General features: G+C 45.8%; 1 protein-coding gene and 1 long non-coding RNA gene across 5 annotated transcripts in view; one reads left to right on the top strand and one right to left on the bottom strand.

The window, feature by feature from the left end:
- Positions 1-13,036, top strand: part of ETS1 (ETS proto-oncogene 1, transcription factor) — a 129,377-nt gene extending 116,341 nt beyond the window's left edge. For all 4 annotated transcript variants that reach the window (XM_082683935.1, XM_082683936.1, XM_082683937.1 and 1 more), the window contains 2 exons: positions 8,170-8,288; positions 9,159-13,036. In XM_082683935.1, the coding sequence (XP_082540061.1) occupies positions 8,170-8,288; positions 9,159-9,374 (335 nt within the window). In that variant the 3' untranslated portion in view covers positions 9,375-13,036. The remainder of the gene's footprint in view (positions 1-8,169; positions 8,289-9,158) is intronic.
- Positions 13,037-19,997: 6,961 nt separating this feature from the next.
- Positions 19,998-23,010, bottom strand: LOC309840460. The gene is made up of 3 exons (XR_014298609.1): positions 22,843-23,010; positions 21,581-21,643; positions 19,998-20,422 (listed from the first exon to the last, which is right to left on the bottom strand). It is a non-coding gene; the product is annotated as an uncharacterized lncRNA (long non-coding RNA).
- Positions 23,011-23,409: the final 399 nt, after the last annotated feature.

Here is a 23,409-nt window from a genome sequence, read left to right as displayed (position 1 = left end):
GAAGCTTGACCTCCCCACTTGGGGCATTCCTTGGGCATATATATATTTTTAATTTCTGAGAGTACTGTCTGCTCTCCTCTCCCAGTTTTCCACTGCCTGACACGTTTGTTTGTTTTTGATTTTTTTGAAATTCTTTCTCTCTTTTGGTCTAACGTGCCAGGGACACAGACTTGACATCAAAGGCAGGTTTCATGTGATTTGAGAGCTGTTTTCTGACTGGCTTCCATTGTCAGCTGCTGGCCCTTTTGGCAATAAATCCATCCATGTTCGTGAAGTTATCATTCATTATATAATGTTCATGGAGAGTGTTTTTCAAGCCCCTGTCAGATAATATTCTTTGTGTTTGTGTGCTAAATTACTAGAACCTGTATGCCCCACTGCTACCCTTGAGCTATTAGCCATTGATACAGGAACTTAGTGATGGAACATGTGACTCATTGGATAGGGGCGCTGTTGGCTGGTTATGCAATGCACCATAGTTAGATCGTGCTGGAGTTGAGAGGAGATCAGGTTGGGGTGGAGGCAGGAGATGGGCATCACTCCGAAGAAGTGGGAAAAAGGTACTTACAGACATATCCCCATGCCAAAATATCAAGCAGTATCTGCCCTTCCTTTCCTTTTAACAATCCTCCCAGTGGTGGCCAAACCATCCAACAGTCGTTTATCCCCAGGCAGAAGACGTCGGCAGCTTCACGGCTGATTTGGGTCCAGAGGGCAAGCCACTGTCAGGAGGTTTCCTGTTTGTCATTCACCTTCATTTCATATGGACTCAGTGGACAGGGATTTGGGCATCTTCAGTGAAGGATCGTTCAGAAGCGGGTTGACAGGAAGGGCGTGGTGCTTATGAGGCTCCGGGGTCCCCCCACCCCGTACCAGCCACGGTGGGCACCTTCACGGTGGCAGCAGAGGAAGATAGATTGGTGAGCAGATGGGTCATTTCTGGATTCGCGTCTGCTGTTTTTGCCCTCTTCGTTTGGCTGTGGGTAGAGACACCTGGGTGGAAGGGAGGGGCAGTCAAGGCCTGTTCCTCTGCTTTAGGACCACCTGCCAGATGTGTGCTCTGAGGGCAGAGTCTTCCCTGTTGCAAGGGTGACCAACCATGCGAGTTTCATAGGTTAAAATAAATGTGGTGTCTTGCTCACACTGAGGTGTTTGATTTGACTTTTAGAGTCAAGCTGGAGATTAACTTCTCAAAGTAGCAAATGAACCCCCAAAGGACAGGCCGTGTGGGTATGTTTTTATTTGGGGAACGTGTTGCTCCTATAGCCTGGGAGTCACTCATGTTGATTAGTCCCAGATAGGGTTTAATAGAGAGAGAGGGGCAGCTGGGGTAGATACCTTTCTGCAGAGGGAGGATGAATGTCTCAGCAGCATGAACCAGTAAATGTCTGTTGAGCTCTTGTCCGAAACCCCATACCTGCCACCCACAAAAGAAGGCTCACGAAGCTTGAGTCTGGGCACCAGGGGGCCAACTGCAGGTGTCATTCAACAGCAAGTTGCTTTCGGACTATTGGTATTTCGGGGTGAGGCATCATCTACGCTTTACCTTGCACCAGTGAGAAAGCACCATCTCTGCTGTGAAAGCGTGCATCCCAGTGACAAGAGAGACAGGCACAGAAGACACAGACCATCAGGCTTGGCCTCAGTAGAAGCAAACCCATGAAAGAAGCTACCAGAGAACGCGACTGCCCTGTGCTGACCTCCGTCTGCACGGAAAGCAGCTCTCATAGGTTAGCCACATGCTGGGGCACAGACGAGGGTGTGAGGACTTGCAGGTGAAAGGAAAAGGAAACACGGCCGTCCAGCCCCGGTCGCCGTTCACCAGCAGCGAGTCCGTGACCATGCACCTGAAGATGAGAAGACATTGACAGGTGGCCAAGTGGAAAGGATGGTTCCCAGGAGGATCTTAGTAAAATCTTGTCCTTGCCCATGGCTGTGTATTGAACTTGTTCACTTAGACGCAGAGTTGGGGAACATTCAACCATAGCAGTGAAACAATAGGGGATTTTTTATAACTGGCTCTCCTTAAGAGAGATCGTGGGCCTTTCAGTTCCTAGACAAGGAGAAGGGACTTAAAACGTCACCCGGATGAGAAGGAATTTACCTGAAGCTTTGTCTTTTTTTTTTTTTTTTTTTTTTTTAAATGAGACTAATAACTTGGATCTCAAGTGCCTTGAGGGTCCCCACCTGACACTTCTGCTTCTGAGGTTCAGTCACGTTCTTCAGATCAGGACTGTCACTATTGTACTAAGAACTCTCCTCTTACCCAGAAGCTTAGAAGAACAAAGCCAGCAGAGGAAATCCCCCAGCTGTAGCCGGCGAGGGGGCTGGAGGGAGCAGTCAGCAGGGTGTGCGGGGCCCAGCCAGAGAGAGTGGTGTGTGTGTGTGTGTGTGTGTGTGTGTAGCCCTCCCTCCTTCACTTCTTCGGAGAGAGACTTCCTTCTAACAGGGACCCCTCTGTTGTTGTGGCTGAGAGTTTCTACTTGAGAAGCATAGTTTCCCAGTGATGCCACCGGATTCCTGATGTGTGACACCCAGGGGCAGCATGGTGAAGGACGCCGTTGACTGCCTTGGGGCCCCCAGACAGGGACACCATTGTGAGTCACACTGAGTGTGTGAACTCCCCCTTCCCATGACTGGCACTATTCTTAGTACCATTCTCTGCTTCCTGGGACAAAGGTCACTGGGAGCACCGTCTAGTTGGGTGGGTGGATGCGGCTGGGCCCGGGGTGAGAGGAGGCACAGGGAGAATGAGGAAGAGCCTTTACAATTTGAGGATATGTTGGAGCAAGGGCGAGGGATGGAGGGGCCCTGCAGCCCCGGGGATTTGGGCTGAGATACACTAAGCAATCTAGAAACATCCTCTGGGAGAGTCTGTAACCGGCACTGCTAGTCTCATTTCCGGGTTTCAACAAGTCTGGGGCCTAGGAAGTTCCCTTGGGCCTAGACATGGATGGGACAGGCGGGGTCAACCCAGTGTGCATTGCCATCCTGGAGCTACCTGCCAGCTGTGTGCTTCCCTCCGGGGATCCTGATATCCCTTCTCAGACCTGCAATGAACGTGACCAGGCTCCTGCGCATCCTGTGCAGGACTGTCCACAAGTCCAGCTCGGTAATGCACCTACCGCGGACCCGCAGCTCTTACTGGGACCTGGCGTTTCCAGCTGGGAGAATAATTCCACGTCCTTCCTATTTACGGCTCCCCCCCCACCCAAAGGGCCCTTTAGGAGTTAGCCAAAGGGAGGAATCTTTGGGGGGGAGGGTAATCTCATGGATTCTTTTCATTTGGTTCCACATCCTGTACTTTCTGAAGGGCAAACAGCCACTTTAGGAATCCCACGGCAGGAGCCTTGCATGTGCCTGTCAGCCCTGGCTGGGCTTCCGGGATCTTCCTTGCAGAGTCAGGGAACAGAGACTTGAGCTGACATCACCCTATTTTGACTTTCTTGTTGTGAAGCTTTCAAGAGACATTCCTCCCTGTTCAAGTTCCTGTGCTTTGGTTAGGCATCTGGTTTTCCTATTTATGCTCCCTCTTGCCTTTGTTGTAAATAGCAAAAAAAACTTTTATAGTATCTCACCCATGGCCTAGGCTCCTAGTTCCCACATTTCACAGTCTTATGTTCCTTATAAACAGAGGAAAACTCACAATGAGACCAAAAAACAAAAAGCAAGCAAACAAAACACACACAAAAACCCACCAAACCCACAGACAGACAAGGGTTTACCCTGCCCCCCTCCCACCCCTGGCCGCCCAGGGAAGCAGGGTTGGCACAGACAGAAAGAACTTGTCCCTCTGACATTTCAGTTTGGGAAATGGCACTGGGCAGGAGAAAGAGCAGCAATAATTCTGTCTGACATCTGTGCCTCTGTGAGCTGGTTCTGGCGACAGGACTTACACACCCCCTTTGCACTTTCTGGCTGCCCCAGGGATCCCAAGGACGAGGAACTGGGATATGTTCCTGAGCCTCTCTCTTTGGGACTTGGGTCTTGCCTGCTGCTCTCTGCCAGCGACTAGGACTTACCTGGGTAGAAGGATCCCAAAATGTCCTTCCTTCCCCTTCGCTGAGCTTGGTGTGACTAGCCCTCCACTCCCCAAGGGAATGTGAAGATAATGGGAAAGAGGTTTGTAGGTAGTGGGAGGGAGAAACAGTGAAGTATCATTAGCCTCACAGCTACCAGGAGGGGACGGACTCATGGGGCTGGACATATCACCTTTGGAGGTGAACACCAAGGTCCCCAGTGGTTGGATGGTCAATCAGGAGAGCCACTGGCCAGCCCAGTGTCCCGTGTCTGCTGTGAGTGGTGAGGAAGAGATTTTTTTTTTTAAAAGCCGGGTTGTTTCTATTATCCTATGGCTCCTCTCAACCAGGCAGCCCATTCAGATTTCTGCCTCTGGGTGGGTCTTATTTAAGGACAAAGCAGTGCCAAGCTAAAGGATTTGGGGGTCAGACCGCCTGGGTTCCATTCACGGCCATTTTACTTCTGAATGGCCTTGGACGAGGCCAGGGGACAAGTGACCCAGGAACTCAGTGTCCTCTGTTGTAAAAATGGAAAAACAAATTTGCGAGTCCTAATACCTACTCCTTGGAGTTACTATAAGGAATAAATGAGATGAACATAAAGCATTACGCACAGTGTCCAGTGTGCGTGAGTATGTGACACGCCCGAGCTCTCGTTTGCACTTTTCCTCATCAAGGGTCTTACAGTCACTCCTCTCTCTCCGTGTTTCGTTCACTTGTCTATGGGCTTGGCCCGGGAGACAACTGACTGCAGACTCCAGGGCTCCTTCACGCAGTTTCCGAGTTGTTGACTGTTCCTGGTTATGTCTCTCTCCCAAAGAGTGGGAAGACAGTGCTGTCCTGTTGGGTGTAGCGTCCTCTTTGCTCCTCTTCTGGAAGCCTGCTCTTTTGCCGGGTTGTTTCAGTGGCTATTTGTGATTTTCTTGGCTAGCAAAGATTCCACAGCCTTTCTTAATAGAGACGCGTGGACTGATGCCTCCTGTCCAGAATGGCTTCTCCACCGATTCCTCCCATAATGTCCCGTTTTGTCCCATGAACCCAGGCAGGCAGTAGTGACTGGTACCTTGAACTCAAGGCCCACAAAACCTGCCAATATGCCTGAGTTGTAGGCAAAACCGCATTTTAACAGGCTGAGAAACAGAAGAGGGTAAGGTTTTCCTGGGGACACCTTCTGGGCTGTTTCTTTGAATGCTCAGTTATTTCGTTGGTCCACGGGATCATCTCATTCAAGAATATGCATAAGGTATTTCTTACAGGATGGTTTTCAAGAGTGCAAGGTGCATTCTTAGAAGGATGAAGTGAAGCTATTTCATCTTCCAGTTTTAGCTTGGCCTGTGCTGGAGAGCACGCTGGGGTTCACCCCCAGCAGGTAGCCACTGGGGTTGGGAGAGGGGTGGGATGCTTCCTTTGGCTGTCTAGTGAATGTCCACGTCAGCTGCTCTTGCCCTGCTGCTTGGAGTCTGGAGGCCTGGGCACCGGACCCAGAACCATCACATTTACACCGTGCCCCAGAGCAAAGTCATCTTACTTTTCTGAACATTTTTCTTTTTGTTTCTTAATAGGATGGAAACACTAAGACTTGTTGTGCCTTGCCTATAGAGAGGGCTGGGGAGTGGATTTTAGGAGTTAGCAAAATGATGCATGGGAACATATCTTGTAGAAGTATAAGGTATAACAAGAGTTGACCCCTCTAGATCATAAGAACATTTCTCTTTCTAGATGAAGAAAATTTATTTCCCATTGAATCTCACTTTCCTTTGGATCAGACAGATCTGAAGCTCAGATTAAGGATGAGAGCCTTAGAAAGTCAAGTGTCCCTGTATGTGCTGGAGTGCTCCTGGCTTCCTTCATCTTTCCTCCTCTGCGCAGATGGCTTCTAAGATGGTGCTGTAAGTGTAGACCTGTAGCAAGCACCACAGACTTGAACCGTAATATTGAACCATGTTGTTTCTCCCTCCAGCTACACCCATGAACGAGATTGGAATCACTGGCAGCTTTGTCATATCTGAATAGAAAGTTATCTTACAAGGAAATCTATGAGCATAAATCCTTTAGCACGAGATAAGTGGACTATCAGAGTGTGTCTGGCTTTCCAGAACTAAGATCTTGGCAGTGTTGATGGCTAAGACAAGAGGATTGTGTGTGTGTGTGTGTGTGTGTGTAAGTTAGAATATACTGACCCAGGAAGAATTTCTGAGATTGTCCTCACCTGACCTCTGAAGATTTCTTGGGTGGCAGGTTAATCCCTTATACAGTGCTGATATTCTCCTTTCTTAGTTTGTGAGGCTGCCTGTAAGTGGCCTGGAGGAATGGGATGGTAGTAGAGAGTATTATGACCTTATGACCAAAAGAATGTCTAACCTCTGTGTCCTTGTTGATGACCTTAGGATAGCAATCATTGTCACTTACAAATCAGGGACTGGAGGCTCTCTAATACAGAGAAGCACTTAAGAGCTTTGACTTAAGGGGCACCTGGGTGGCTCAGTGGGTTAAGCCACTGCCTTCGGCTCAGGTCATGATCTCAGGGTCCTGGGATCGAGTCCCGCATCGGGCTCTCTGCTCAGCAGGGAGCCTGCTTCCCTTTCTCTATTTCTCTCTCTGCCTGCCTCTCCAGCTACTTGTGATTTCTCTCTGTCAAATAAATAAATAAATAAAATTAAAAAAAAAAAAAAAAGAGCTTTGACTTAAGATGGGAAGTGGCAAGGTATTCCTTAGTTAATGACTGTATTACTAATCAAAGCAAACATGACTTAGTTCTTTTTTTTCTTTGTTTATCTGTTTATTTTAAAAGTAAAATGTTTATTATTCTAATTGTATACAGTGTTAAATATTTCATTTTTAAATTTATGACTCTCATTCTTAACTTTTTTTTTTAATTTATTTTCAGCATAGCAGTATTCATTATTTTTGCACCACACCCAGTGCTCCATGCAATCCGTGCCCCGACCTCCCACCCCCCGTCCCTTCAAAACCCTCAGATTGTTTTTCAGAGTCCATAGTCTCTCATGGTTCACCTCCCCTTCTAATTTACCCCAACTCCCTTCTCCTATCTTCCCATGTCCTCCATGCTATTCATTATGCTCCACAAATACGTGAAGCCATATGATAATTGACTCTCTCTGCTTGACTTATTTCACTCAACATAATCTCTTCCAGTCCCGTCCATGTTGCTACAAAAGTTGGGTATTCGTCCTTTCTGATGGAGGCATAATACTCCATAGTGTATATGAACCACATCTTCCTTATCCATTCGTCCGTTGAAGGGCATCTTGGTTCTTTCCACAGTTTGGCGACCGTGGCCATTGCTGCTCTAAACATTGGGGTACAGATGGCCCTTCTTTTCACGACATCTGTATCATTGGGGTAAATACCCAGGAGTGCAATTGCAGGGTCATAGGGAAGTTCTATTTTTAATTTCTTGAGGAATCTCCACACTGTTCTCCAAAGTGGCTGCACCAACGTGCATTCCCACCAACAGTGTAAGAGGGTTCCCCTTTCTCCACATCCCCTCCAACACATGTTGTTTCCTGTCTTGCTAATTTTGGCCATTCTAACTGGTGTAAGGTGATATCTCAATGTGGTTTTAATTTGAATCTCCCTGATGGCTAGTGATGATGAACATTTTTTCATGTGTCTGATAGCCATTTGTATGTCTTCATTGGAGAAGTGTCTGTTCATATCTTCTGCCCGTTTTTTGATATGATTGTCTGTTTTGTGTGTATTGAGTTTGAGGAGTTCTTTATAGATCCTGGATATCAACCTTTTGTCTGTACTGCATGACTTAGTTCTTGAAGGCACGAAGGATTATGCTGCCTTAGAATGTCTCAGAGGATAGATCCAGTAATTTTCTTTCTAGAATTTTCATTGCAGTAAAAATGGACTGACCGTTAAGTCAATCAAAATAATATTGATAAGACAATGGGATATTGTAAGTGCTTTTTGGGCGGGGGGCAGGTAGAAAGTTTTTCACCTTTCAGTTCAGTCCTTGTGAACTCACGGTACCTCCTTCAACTTTTGTGCTGTATGCCGCCTTCATCCTCTGGGGGCTGGACGGACTGGAGAGGAGGCAGGAGGGGCGCTGTGTAATGGAATTCATTGCTGGTGCTGCCGAGCGTCTGGTGTAATGATTCGCAATGGCTTGTGTTTTCAGGCAGTGGACCAATCCAGCTGTGGCAGTTTCTTCTGGAATTACTCACTGATAAATCCTGTCAGTCTTTTATCAGCTGGACAGGAGATGGCTGGGAGTTCAAGCTTTCTGACCCAGATGAGGTAAGAAGGGAGTGACGAGTGAGCACGGTGTGGAAGGGGGATGAGAGTGAACTCTGGAACTCTGGAAAGTGGTTATGTGGGCCGGGATGACATTTCCTAGGATTCCAGCCCCACCTCTGCCCCTCAGTGCTTGTATGATCTCGAGCCAGTTACGTAGCCTGTCTGAGACTGAGTTGCATCCTTCAGACAGCAGAGGACATAGCTACACTGCCCATTTGTGTTCTGAGTTTCACATGGTGGGCCCTTCATACATTTGGGTTGCCTTTTCTGGAATGGGTCGGACAGTTCAAGAGACTTGGAAGATCAGTACAATCTGTTCGTTAATATATCATTTTCCACAAATGCATATCTGTGCCAAGCCCTAGTCTGAGCATGACAGAACTGAAAACACTGAACAAGAGAGGCAGCATCTCTGGTCTGGCGGACAAGAGAAGATAACACGCCCAGTGCAGAAAAAATGCTGCCCTTTGATGAAACGCAGGCATGATGGGCTCCACTCCCTCACACTAAATTTCACGCTTGCAAAGCGAGCATAGCCTACCAGCAACATAAGGAAAGAGGAGAGTTTGTAGTGTTGTCTTTTTTTTTTTCCCCAATACTTTAATACTTTCCAGCACTTCATTACACAGAAACACAGGATCAATGTATTTTCATTAATTTAAAGAATCTTGCCCATTTCTTAAAAATGGGCATTCAGAATAGATGGGTGAGAAAAAGATCTCCCGTGCACGTGAGTCTCCACCCATCTTCCTTGGACATCACGGGTCACCATGAATGGATGGATACACGGGCATATTAGCGTGTCTACCTGGGTTATCCTCTAGGTTTTTACCCCGTGTCTTTTTCAGTTTTTTATTTGTTTAATTTAAGGTGGCCAGGAGATGGGGAAAAAGGAAAAACAAGCCCAAGATGAATTATGAGAAACTGAGCCGTGGCCTACGCTACTATTATGACAAAAACATCATCCACAAGACAGCGGGTAAACGCTACGTGTACCGCTTTGTGTGCGACCTACAAAGCCTTCTGGGATACACGCCCGAGGAGCTCCACGCCATGCTGGATGTCAAACCCGATGCCGACGAGTGATGGACACCCAAGGGGTCGGGGAAAACTCTGCTGAGACATTTCGAAGAACAACCATGTTGGTCGGACTCTTAATTTTTAATCGTTATTCTATTTTTAATTTTCCAGAACTCATTTTTTACATTCAGGGGTGGGAGCTAAGTGAGCTGCAGCTTAATCAATTGTGAGCAGTTGGAAAAAGAGAGCCAGGGCTTGTGGGTGGGTGGGACGAGAAATTCTTGAGCAAATTTTCAGGAGAGGGAAAAAGAGAGAAAGAGAGAGAGAAGGATTCTTCTAAGAAGCTTGAAGGATCCGGCTTAAGGGAGGAGGAGACTAACACATTATTTTTTAAAAATTGTCCATGAAAAAAAAAAAGGCATGTCTTGAGTTATGGACCTATTAGCAAAAGAAATTGACACATAAGGAGGAGTTATGAGACCCATGAAAAGGCAATTAATTTGCTTTTGGTTTTAGGTCTGGGAGGGCAAAAAAGAGGGAGGTGGGATGAAACATTTGTTTGGGGGATGCACTAAAAACCAAGGACTATTTACTTTTTACTCAACTTTTGAAACAAAGATGGACTTCAGTGGGGAGGAGCCCAAACTGTTTTTGTGTTAAAATTTATTTTATTAAATTTTGTGCCAGTATTTTTTTTTTTTTTTCTTAAAAATCGTCTTAAGCTCTAAGGTGGTCTCAGTATTGCGGTATCATGCAAGTTTGTTTTTTATTTGCCGGCTGAGGATTCTGTCACAGTGCAAGGAAACTGTTTATATAGACCCCACTGGAAATGCAAAGTGCTGTCACTGAGATCGGGGATCCCAAATTCATGTGACTTCTATATGAAGGAAAAAAAAATCATGCTGATTTGGGTACAAGAGACCCGTGCATGTGAATTTCATCTGTGTTTTAAAAAACGATCACGCTCCTCTACTTACTTGTCATTAGTGGATTCTCGGGGTTTGGACTTAACATTGAACTAAGAAGCATTAAGTTTTTGAACTGAATGTATTTTGCAGCCCTGGTTTTGGACCACAGTCAATGTAGGAGCACTGTTGAGGTCATAGAAAGGAGATCGAAGGAGGAAGACTGACTTGGTTCTTTATCAGTTCTATACCTGTAACATATATGACTTGGAATAAAGGCTGTGTGCGTGGGTATTACCCCTCAGGTCTTAGGAAGTAAGTCCTGAATGCTTGTCATCCCACACCAGCACTCTACACTTTCTCCTTTATGTCTCATTGTCCCGGCATCCCACATTTATTGCTTGCCCCACCCTGTTCCCCAGTGGAGAGAAATGTCCGACATTCCGAGTGGTGAGAGAAAGAGCAATGCAGTCATGCCAGGAGATGGAGAGTGGCTGGCAAAGCCATTTAGATGTCCTGGGTTTTAGGAACAATGGAAATTATGGTTGCGTGGAAGTAATATGTGGCGTGGCTGTCTTTGGGAGGAGAAATGCATGGCTTCCCTTTGAGGAGTATCAGCGGGTGGAGTCAGGTGTTGAGTAGACCGTGCACGCAGCGTGAAGAGTGCAGACCCTATCCGGGCCCGTGCTTGGATCTGTTATCTTGGCACTGGGTAAGTGAAGGTTAATAATTGCAGAAGAGACAAATGACTTGAAGGCAAAAGAAACATAAGAAAAGGAGCTTGAGGGAAGAAAATGAGGTGGTCCGTGCAATTCAAGTAGATTTCTGGTTCCTCCAAAGCTCAACGACAAACTCCGTTGACTGGGGCAGTGCTGAAGGGTGGTCTGCAGAGGTTTGGGTCTTTTCCAGGGTGGGGAGGGTGGGAACCAACATCTAACCAGTGAAGAAAAGTGCCTAAAACACTTGAACCCCGCCCCCCCCCATAGATGCCTGATTAAAAAGGATGTCGACAGAGGGACAGCTCTCAAGGAGAGTGGGAGAGGTGAAGAGATATTTAAGGTGGGCTTCTCAGGATGAACCCTTCCTGGGCTCCAAGGCAGAGACCAGAAGTACTAACTACCTGCTAGCATAGCTTCCAGAAAGTGGGTTGTTTACTCCCAGGTCCTCTTGCAGACCCTGAATTATCAGGAAACCAGCTCTGTGATTCATTAGTCTCCTCACACTGTTAAATCGGAGTGTCTCCTTGGAAAGCAAAGGCAGAGTCGGCCCAGCTATGTATTCTCATCTTCTTCCGGGTGCAGGTGCCTTAATGAAGCTCTCGAATATTTTAGGAGCTGCTCAGGGAGTGTTAGGCGGAACTGTTGGATTACGTCGTTTTCTCTTAGATTATGGGATCTTTGTTGGGCACTGGCAAAGGCGTGTGTGTGTGTACCCGCGCACGTCTGTGTGCGTGCACGTGTGCGTGCACGTGTGCGTGTGCATGTGTGCATGCTTGCAGACATGTAGAACTGCCGCTAAAATAATACCTGGGTTTTCGGTTAAGTCTTTCCACATTTCAGCAACAGGCAAAAGTAGAACCAAGGCAGGGCATCGGTCTTGCTTGCTGTTTGCAACCAGGCAGAACATGACTTTCTCAGTGCACCCACCTTTCCTCTTGCGTTTCTGCTGGAAACTCCCCTCGTGTGAGCATGTCTAAGTCTTGTAAGAACTCCATAGCAGATAAGAGATAAGAAAGTGCCTCCTCCTGCTCCTCTACCGCTTGTTTGCTTAGATGCCTCTCTCTCTAGGTCCTCCATTTTCAGTATTGTAGATAGTGCGCTAGTTAGGGAAGACAGCTTTGTCCATCTGGCCAGATGCTTTTTCTCCTTCTGTCCAGGGGCCAGAGACCATCCCAGGAAGAGTGGTGGGTGGTTTATACACTGGAAATGTAGCAGAATTGTTGCATTTATGCTTTTTAAAAACACATGTTAACTTCAGAGGAAGGATGGGCAAATCTGGTTGAGCTGATGAAACCCTTATTTTCCTGGAGATGCCTTAACCCATGTTGGTTTTGGCTGTCGGGTTCGGGGTCACTTTTGTTTCCTTCTCCAAGCAGGGGAGGGACTTCCCTACACAGAGCCCTGGTTTTGTGGCTTTGGGGATTGGAGGTAGCATTCAAAGATCAGATGTGCTTTTCCTCACTTTGGAGACGAACACTCTGGGTTTTAGAGCATTAACCTGCCTAATCTTCATGGTGAAAAATCACACCTTCTCTGTTCTAGTCATGCTGTGCGTGCTGCTTTCTGTTGGGGTCTATATAAATGTGTTGAACTCATATCTACATTCCAAAGAAGTTTCAAGGAACCATAAATATATGTATACATATACATATATAAAGTATATATATATTAAAATGAAATTATCTCTATCAGGAATACTGCCTCAGTTACTGAACTTTTTTTAAGAATACTTTTTTTTTTAAGCTGAGAAGTATAGGGGTGAAAAAGATGTTATATTGTGTTTGACTATTTTCCAACTTGTATTTTCATATAATTTATATTTTTTAAAAAGCTGAAAATTTAAAAGCAAGATGAAAAAAGGAAAAGCAGGTGCTTTTTAAAAATCAGAACTGAGGTAGCTTAGAGATGTAGCGATGTAAGTGTCTATGTGTTTTTTTTTTTAATGCAAAAAAAAAATTTCTTATGGGGGAGTTTTTTTTGTTTGTTTATTTTAGTAGCTGATGCTGGCACATCATTTTGCTGGAGAGTTTTTTATATACTGTAGCCTGATTTCATATTGTATTTTAAACTGTGTGAGATTAAAAACAAAGAAATTCATTCATAACAATGTGGGTTTGGCTCGATTCTTTCCTGTCTGGTGCATGTGTGAAAAAGCAGGACAGACTCACCAACCAGAGACAAGCTGAGGAAGAAAGGCAGTTCAGTCTTGCTGATCTCACGATCTCAAGACCAGCTCAGTTAAAGATTTCCTAATAAACTTATAATGAGAATACAGGGAAGTATAGTGCAATACCCCAATTATTAATATACGGAGGTCGCCCTTGGTGGAATGTGCCTGGCCTCGTCACACCGTATTTTGTTCATGTCTGAAGGACTGAAGAACCCACGTGAAACAAGTTTTTTAGTGACTCAACGGATAAACATTTGATTTCAAGGGAGTAAATTTCCTGATAGGAACATGGAAAGTTGAATAGCTTAGCTCATGCTCTGGACATGAACAGTATTTTGGTTTCTTCTTCTGATGCTAATTTTGGTCTGTGCAAATTGGGACCCATTGCATTTGTCTCCTTTGGCCCAGCTCTTCCACTGGGGGTTGAAAATGGGGAATAATAATATCTGCCTGAACCTCAGCAGCCCGTGTTATAAATAAAATCATATTTATAAGTGCTTTGGGGAGGAGTGCTTGGGAACACATCCTACGTGGTACTTTTCTCTTGTTGTTGAAACTGTAGAAGGTGGATGTTTTTAATTAACACCAGCATTTGCAACATGAATCCTCTACTCACAGCTGGAAAGAGAATTTTTGCTGAATTGTTCACAAAGAGAGCTCTGTTTTTGGAAAATCTGTTTCTCCCAGCCTGGAGCTTGAGGTTTGCTGAGTGCACGTTGAACACTGACTGTGTGGTCTAGTGGTTATAGAGCTGGACCGGCCATGAGGGGGTTCAGTGTCCTACACCTCAGTCCAGCTGCCACCACTCACTGGGAGACTTTGGGAAGTTGGCTTGAGGTCCTTATATTTTTTAGACTTCAGCTGTAAACCCAAGCAAAGCCACAACTCCTGAGCCAACCTAAGGCCACATCTGAGCTCTCTCCCTTTGAACAAACAGTGCACAGAGAAAAGGTTTCTGCCTCCATCAAGAATTTGGTCAGAGAGCTTACCTTTGGTACCAAGTGGCTGTTCTCTCCCAAAGTATCTGATTTAATGCTGACCAGGTTAAAAGATACAGGATACCCTTGAATGAATTAAGCTTAGACCTCAGTTTCTCCAACTAGGAGCTAGAGTTGAGAGGGAAAGTCTCAGGTAACGGGGCTTTGGTTATTTCTCTTAATGATACTGCCAAGGCTACCATATTGTTTCTGGGCCAGAGATCGTGTCTTCTAAAATGACTGCAGAATTTGGGGGTGTAGAGTAGGGTAAGGATAAAAAAAGATGCAAGGAAAAGGGGTCATTCAGAAGAAGCGGGTCATCAAAAATCTGGATTTAACAGGCTTTCAGGAAGCTATGGGACAAAGTAATTGCCCAAGGCTAATCTGGCTCACAACAGGTATAGCTTTAGAGCGAGGTAGGACACTCACACCACATAGACAAATAAGCAAGCAAACAAACAAAAAACAGCAACAGAGCTTCCTGTATAATGAGGTGTAGCTATTTTAACCTGAAAAGGAAGAGGATTGTGATTTTTGCTTTAGGCTAAATGAGGCAGGCAATGTAGATGAGAAGTTACATGTGGACAGACTGTGGGGCTGATGCTGCACCGTAAAGATGTTCAGTTTGGCCTTCACAGCGTTGGGGCCCATGTATCCAGTAGGGTCATGGGAGGTCTTTGAATAACTGGCATTCCTCATAGCAAGCACCTGTGGTCGACACTGAGTGTGAGGTACCCTCAAAGTGAATGTGGGTCTCCTGTCTCCAAGAGGTCAGCCTCACACATTTACACTCCTGCCTGGTCCCTGCAGAACTTGACTTTGTGACCCTTATGAAGATACCTATCTATTCACATTCCATGTTTACTTGGCAGGAAGCTCATTTTATTCTAGAACCTACTGTGGAAGGGAGTACAAAAGGTCATCATGTTCATCAGCACCACCTGACTTCTGAGCCCTTGCTCTTTCCATTATGCCATGTTACCACCCAACAGCTCCAGAAGGTCTCCTTTGATGATGTTGGCTAATGGGCCCCCATCCATGGGAGCCACAGCCCGAGTTACCAGGAGGTACATTTCCTACATCAAACACAGGACAAGGACAGCCTTCTCCCTAGAAGGAAGCTTTTCCACTTCCACAACATTTCCTCTGCCTGTCCCAGGGGTGACTCTGGGAAAGCAGTTTATAATGCAAGTTCAGTTGTACAGAGGCCTTTTTCTGGCTCAGATGCAGGGACACTTGACCTGGGCAGGTGGCCCTTGCCCTTCAGTGGGGAAATAGACTCAGCATGCTGCTGGTTGTTTACTGCTCTTGGGATTCCTCCATGCTATGAGGATCCTCACCTAAGAAGAGCGAAGGACAGAAGAGAAAAGCACTTGCCTGGCACCTCCTACAAGGAAACAGAGATTTAAGGAAGTTGATAAAAGCAGGAGTTGATCAGTTGATGAAAATTAGAAAAGTCTTAAAATGAGCCCTTATTGAGAATTTCAAGCTGCACATCAGAAACTCAGGTGCCTCTGCCTCTGCCCCTTGACCACTGCCATTTCCTGTTTTACTCGGTGTTCTGATCCTTTTTCCCTTTTCCATTTTCCTGGAAAATATTCTATACTGAGAAAGCCAGGTTCATTTAATTGCCTGGTCTATCTCACCGTTGCTGACGTCCAGAGTTATGACAGTGACGCTTATCTGTCCATGGCAACGTGGGACAATCAACAGTGACCAGGTCTCATGACGTACTGTGTGATTCCCAAAGCCCTCATGAGTTCACAGCCCTGTCCTTAATCTCTCCTCCTGCCACTCAGGCTCCCCTGCTCTCTCAGCCACGGTATTTTCACAGAGCTTTGATGTTGGGTCAGCTCTGCTCACTCCATGGGGTATCATGGGGAGGGGCAAGGAAGTTTCCGGCAGCTACCTGTGGGAATTATAAGGGGGCAAGAGATAGCCACTACCTTGTTCTCCCTGCCCATTCCACACTGACCCTGGGCAGTAGCAGGCTGTTTTTCATCTTTTTACAGGCAAATCTCAAAATTTCAGTTGTGACGCTCCTTCTTCCCTTTTGAGGGCTGTCCCCCAGATGTGCTGGAAATAGTGACTCAAAGAGGTGGCCCCAGTCTTCACAAGGCTGGAAAATTTGATGAGGACTCTGAGCCTTGATCTGGGACTGCCTTTTGGAGGCAAGAATATTCCTAATGTGAGAAGGAGAGATGGGATTGGGAACTTTGAAAGGGCTTTGAGTGTTCATACCAACGGACCTTGTTTATATAGATCTGAGGGAAACATAAGTTCAGAACCTTGAGAGTAATTGAACTGGGGAATCTTCTCTGCTAATCTACTTCTTGGGCAGACTGATTTTGTCCCATTTGTTCTGGTTCCCATGGGAATAAGAAAGTTTACTATCATAGTGCAGCCAAGGCAACTTTTGTTTGAGATGTTTAGACATATTAGGGGAAGGGTAAGTGATGGTAAAGACAATGACCAGTGTTTGGAGGGTACATAGACATTTCATTCAGGGTATCTATTTTCTCTATGGTCAAGGTTTCATGAACGTAGCACAGAGCTGTGTACTTGAATCCAAGGGGATTTAAAATATTTTCTTCACTGACCGACTTCAGACCACTGGGGTAGGGAATGGACTCATCTGTGCTCAGGCTTCTGACTTGGGAGCAAGTAGGGGAACTGGTTGGGCCTCCTGCATGATGGTGAAGCATGTAAGCTATTCTGGGTACCTGTGTGTGCAGTCTGCTTAAAATCCCAATACAGAAATCCCACAAATTCCAAATCGTCTTCTCGGCTACCACAAGTAACAACCACAAACCTGAAACCCTGCCAACAGAGGCTGAATTAAAACAAGGGTGACCACAAAGACTGGTGTACCTGGGACAGTCCCAGGGTCAACCTATTGTCCTGGAATAATTATTCACAGCAGTTCCTTCCACTTCCATGATACTTTACATAGTCTCCTTATAAAACCCATGGATGGCTTAGCTGCTAGTGAGTGGAAGAGCAAACACCAGAATTTGAAATTCTACATTTTTGAGTTAAAGGGGACCTAAACTCAAGGGGACCTAAAAGATTATCTTGTCCAGCCTCTTCAATGAGGCATGCATGAACTCAAGGTCCAGAAAGGCCAAAAGAGTTGCCCAAAGTTACCTGATTAGTGACAGAAATAGACTTTCTACTAGAACAGGAGATTCATCTAAGATCTCCTGTTCTAGTATGTCTAGCTCTTAGATGGATCTTAGATGGATCTGTTGTTCTAGTAGGTCTAGTAGGTCTAGAACTAGCCAGACTTTCTACTAGAAAGTAACTCTGATTGTCCCCGAGTCCTTCCACCCCTTTCTTCCTCTACTGTATTGGATCTCATCCGATTGCCAGACAACACGTCCTAGTTTAAAGTTGATTCATAATTGATCATAGTTGATTCATAATTGATCGTGGCAATTCTTTCTATTAGTTCTGATAGAGTCCAGCAATCTGCTAAGAGTTCATGTTCAGGCTGGCATCAGGAGATCCTGGGATGGTGGAAGGTCTAAGATCTGCTTTTCAGAAACTGAACATGTAGGAGGTATGGGATTGCTGTCTATGAGACTATAACATGTCATAGCTGGAAGGTGCCCTATGTGAGGATACCACTCAACAAATTATTCAGGTAGTGAACATTCATGGAACACGTGCTCTGTGGTTGACACTGGACTCAGTATTATGGAGCTGTAAGGAAAAGATAGACACAACTTTTACCTTGACTCTGCTTTTAGTAGATGAAGACTACTGGCAGGTAAAGGGTGAATGACTATCCAGATAAGTACAGTATGGTTTGACATCTAGGAGGAGCACCCAGCTGGAAGAATTTATGCCCTAAAGATGAGTAGCAGTGAGCCAAGCAGAAAGGGAAGGAGGTTCAGGCTGAGGCTAGAGGTGGGAAAGTTCATGGGCTGCTGGAGAAGCTGGAAGTCCTTTTGAGGTACCAGAGCCCAGGGTGAAATGGAGTAGGGAGGGGGAGGGGGAGAAGGAGAGATGATGCAGAGCCTAATGTCCCATGGGAAGGGCAAGGCACAGCCCTGAGGACCTTCCTGCAGGCCAAGTCACACTATTTGATCTGTGCTTACAAAAATCATTCTGTCTGTAAACAGAGAAAGCATTAGAGGGCCCAAGGTAGGCAGACCATTTGGAAAATGGCTTCATTTGTCTCCAAGAGAAACAGCAATAAGCAGATCAGAAAGGTACTCAGGAGATAGAATGGCTAGGACTTGGTGATTGGTTGGTGTGGATGGGCGGTGTACCACTGTGCTAGGACCAGAACTTGGGGGGTGGGGAAAGATGACTTGTCCTTGGTCCCAAGATCACCATTCTGTGGAGTTCAGATCTGGAAAGAACCATAGAGGTAAGGGTTTACGGTTAGAAAGTTTAGATGGCTGATCTGAGATCACCTTGCTAACTAGTGACAGAGGCAAAATTAGATCTTAGGTCTTTTGACTCCAAGGCCAATCCTATGTGTCTGATGAAAGTCAAGGGCTCTTCCCTACAAATAACCTATCTCTTCCTTTCCTCCCTTTTTCCTCCATCCCTTCACTCTTCCCTTCCCTTCCTTCCTCCAGGGACAGGAACTATTCAGCTTACAAATGGATGTGACAGGCCTCCCTGGGTGACTGACACAAGCTGTCTCTTCTCATCAGGGGGCTAATCTCTCCCTTGAGCCGTGGACACCTGCCTCCACCCCAGGCTGTTATTGGAAGAGAGGGAAGGTGTTCGTTTCTCTGCTCCAGCTGCCTACTCTCCAGTCTCTCTGAGAGTTGTCTGAGCCCCATTTGCTGAGTGATCTCTGAGTATTATTTCCAGAGTCCTCTTGGGGGCATACAAAAGAACAGGTGTCTGTTTGGCCTGTGATGTCATGGCTTCCATTCCCTATGCAGCATTTCCTGCCATCTCTCTACCTTGGTTTCACACAACTTCTCCTGGACTGAGAGCCTCCTGCCTTTTTTTTTTTTTTTTTTTATTCCTGTCCTTGGTGATCATGCCTCACTCTTTCCTCATCCATTCCTTTTACTCTTCTGAGTTCCCTCACTCTGTCCTTCATATTGTCTATTCCTAGAGAGGAAATATATGTGACAGGCTAAAGAGAAGGTCTGTAACTTTGAGCAACACAGGCTCTGACGCAAAACTGCATGGTGATAATTCCTAGTCCTGATGCTTTTTAGCTGTGTGGCTTGGGCAAATTATTTAACCTCTCTGTTCCTCAATTTCTTCACCCATAAAACAGGAACAATAGTACCGACCCTACTGATAGGGCGATTGACGATTAATCTATGTTGGTGTTTGACACATAGTGTCATGGAAGTGGGAGCTATTAGTAAATCTGAAACCACAGCTCAAGACAGTCTTTCTCACCTTTCTTTGAAAACATTTTCCCACTCCATCCCACCCCCAGATTCCCTGGACAAGGAGAAGACTTCATCATTAGGGCACAGCACGGGCTCTAGCTCTGGAGGGCCTGTCTGAAGAGATGGGAGCATCTGTTCCCAGCCGTCCCGGCCCTTGGCTGGGGACGCTGGGTGCCCAGCCCTCCCTGTTCCCTGTGATAGCTGTGGGTGTCACAGAACGCCTGGCTCCAAGCATGGAAAGGCGAATGCTGTTCCGGCCAGCTCCAGGACTCAGCATTTTCCACTACTCCTTGCTCTGTTTGCTTTCCTCTTTGGACTCCCCCACGGAGTGGGGACTTCTGAATGATGTCCAACAGCAACGTCGGGCCTGCCCAAAGTCCTCTCCCACTGCCGGGCTCGGAGCCCTCCTCTCCTCTCCTCCCGTTGGCAGGCAGAAGGAAGCAGGGCCTGGCTGGCCCATGCCAAAAGTTCTCACACAAAGTGCCATTGTATGGGGCTGGTCTGTGGGAGACAAATGAAAGGGATTTCAAAATCGACAGCAAGTTATTTTTATCCATGGAAGGGCTGAAATGCCTTTATTTTCCATCTTGGAACTCAAACCTTAAGGGGTCATTGTGATGCGGAGTGTTTTCATTTACTCCGGTATTCACGCAGTTAGGAGGGAGGCCTCTCAAAGACTTGGATTCAGAAAGGACAAAATCCATAAAACCAGGCTGTGGGACTGATGGACTCTTCCTGGGTGGGGGTCTGACTGATGGCCCTGGAGCCTTTCTCTTGCCTGCACTCTGAGCACACGTACTGTGGACCTCTAGCCTGGACGTCTTCTCATCCTAGCCCCAAGTGCTGACTCCACAGTTCCTGGCTGCTTTTCTCCTCCAAAACCTCAGCCTTCTGTATCTGCCTGGGAATATAGCGTCAGCTTCCTCTGGGGCAGGGGTCTCCCAGGGAGGTCATGCATGCTCCGGGAACTGCAGAGGAAGACATGGGGTGTGGAAGAAATCATTTACAACTTCTAGTCATATCTGTTGTTGGCTAAAACTAGGAAATGCATTTTTATTTTCTAATATTGAATATACATGTTGACCCTGGTGCCTGGGGTTGGGCTGCCTTGGGTTATTTGCATATATTCCAAGCACCCTAAGGGAAAGTGGGAATTATACAATGGAAAAGGGGTGTGTATGCCGGTGCTCTTATTTCTTTTCTCATTTTTAGCATCTTACAGTGTTTTATGGTTTACATGTACACAGTGAGTAGATTTATAAACCAGAATATCTAATTTTAACCAAATAACCTTCACAGAATGGACCAGTGCCTTCCGGTGTTTTCTGCCATAAAACTGGGATATACCCATAGGAAACACTGTGGCACACAGACAAGAAAAGAAGCCAGGTGACTTCTACTCCTGGAACAAATTATTGTCAGTCATGCACTGAAGCTACAACAACTGTAATTTAACTAGATTCCACCAAAAAAGTTTCCAAATTATCAACATTATATATAATATATATTTTTAAAGATTTTATTTATTTATTTGTCAGGGAGATATGCAGCGAGAGCAGGAACACAGCAGGGGGAGTGGGAGAGGAAGAAGCAGGCTTCCTGTGGTGCAGGAAGCCTGATGTGGGGCTCTATCCCATGACCCTGGGATCATGACCTGAGCTGAAAGCAGGCACTTGACAACCCAGGTGCCCTTCAATATTAAATGTCAATTTACAACTATTGTCACTAATGAGAATAAATGCCATGGGGTGTTGTATTATCAATCAATGCTGATAGATATTAATTAGTGCTTCGAATTTATAAATAAATACGCATATATCTGAGGCAGTGCTTCAGATATTTACTGATGGGAATATAGGGTCAGAAAGGCTTGGAGATGACTCTTCTAAAAGAGTAATTGCTGTGGGCCAGCAGGATTTCTGATCATGGTGGAGAAACCTCGGCATTTGCACTCAGTTAAAATCTGAATTTAAATTCTGACTCCACCACTTAATAAGCCATGTGACTTTGGGAATCCATATAATTTCTGAGCCTCATTTTCCACAAAATGACAACGAGGGCAGTTATATCACTGGACAATTTTGAGGATCAGTTTATTTATAGAAAATGCACAGAATAGTACTCACCTTATAGTAAGCACTCGAGAAATGTTTTGCTTTTCTCATTCTCCTCTTGCTTCTGCTAGGAAACTAGGGAAGATCCAAGGGTTTAAGGTGAAGCTCATTCTCCATGAAATCTTCCTACCCATCCTCAGAAAGGGTCCTTCCCTTGGGGTTGGGAAGGTAAACCTATGTGTGTTTTTCAAAACAATTGTTGATAGGCTGCTCTTAGCTCTAAGAGGAAAGAAGGTTTGCATGTATATGATTAAAAACCACTGTGGGTAAGCCTTCCTGGTGGCTTCCTAACAACTGTGCAATACATGGTTGTATGTTGGTTTTAGCCCAGTTCCCAGCAGACCATTTTTTACGTCAGAAGGTAGCACTCAACAGCGCTACAATGAGCAGTAATTAGCCGCCGCACTCCCCCCCCCCCCACCGGGATGCAACTCAGCCAAAGGTCTCAGAAGCGAATTAGCCATGGAAACTGGGAAGCCCCTGCTGAGCTTGGGGCCTGGCCTTTGGCAGAGGATTTGGCAGAGCCCAGCCCTGTTATAAAAGAGGCAGTGTTGGGGGGTGGTGTGGGAAGTGAGACTCAGTTCTTCTGGTTCTTCTCCTCAGCTCCCATTTTGCAAGCAAAGGACACAAGATAAAGGACACTGGAGCCACTGGAGTGAGAGAGACATACTCTTCCTCTCTGCCAACTCCCGTCGGTAACTGATGATCGAACTAGGATTTCGATGATCTCCTAATGGTCACAGGCTAGCTTTGAGAGGACCCCAACCAGCTTGCACACAATTCATCAGAGCCTACCCAAAACCCCATTCTAAACAGAGCTTTACGTTCAAGTCAATCCCAGATCTCCCTGCAGCCCTTGTAGTTGGACCTGGGAGGGTTTTTTGGGGGGTGGGGGTGGGGAAGGAATCAGAGTTTCCTTATCCCAAACTTTAAGAAAAGGATCAATAAACAGTAAGCAAATGAGGTGGCTTTTTGTTGTTGTTGTTGCTGTTGTTGTTTTTAAAGCCCAGCAATCAAAGTACATTGTAGATATTGAAAGAGACTCACTCACAAAGAAACAGCATTCAACATAAAGTGGAGGGAGCCGATGCAACCTGAACAAGTTGACAAGGAAATTGCTCTGGCCCACTGCTCTCTGGTTGACCTCCCTGGTGTGCTCTCCCACAGTCCATTCCAGACAGGTGACCAACCTGTGAGTCAGGCTTGCCTGGGCAGGAGGCAGCCAATACAGGGAATGCACCCATTTCTGTAACCTGACATCCATGACCCTTGACCTTAGAGAGGTTACTCCATCTGGGAACAAAGCAGCCTTTGTCCTTAGAAGCTGTTGACAAATTGTTAGGAAGAAACACATCTCTCTGGCTCCCACCATTAGCTATGCAGTGTCCTAGGTTGGTTGGATTTTCTCTGAAACACCCAATTCTCATGCCTTAGATCAGACTTCCTTGAGTTTCAGATGAACTATATTTGATTCATGACTGCTTTGATGAATAATGCACTTTGCCAGGAGAGTGAACTCCCCCAGTCTGGGTGCCAATTCATTGGCCTGCGGATAGTGATATATTCCTGGGACTTTCCCACCCCGCCAAGCCTTTTTTATTCTCTGAATTTCAAAAGACCATACCAGTAGCTTAAGTCTCTTTTTAGAATCAAAACATGGACTTCAGAAGCCGGTAGACCTACAATCAAGCCTAGAGACATTGAACTAATAACTATTTGCCTTTTGAAAATGGGATAATATCTACTTTATAAGATTGTCACATTGACCAAATGGAACAATGTAATAAAGTGACTTTTAAAGGGCTAATATATGGCAAATGCCCAGTAAACATTTGTTTCCT

Source organism: Mustela nivalis (genome assembly GCF_964662115.1).
Source record: "Mustela nivalis genome assembly, chromosome: 9".
In the NCBI taxonomy this organism is placed as follows: domain Eukaryota; kingdom Metazoa; phylum Chordata; class Mammalia; order Carnivora; family Mustelidae; genus Mustela; species Mustela nivalis.
Note: the sequence above shows the minus strand (reverse complement) of the source record. Positions and strands in the feature narration are given on the sequence as shown.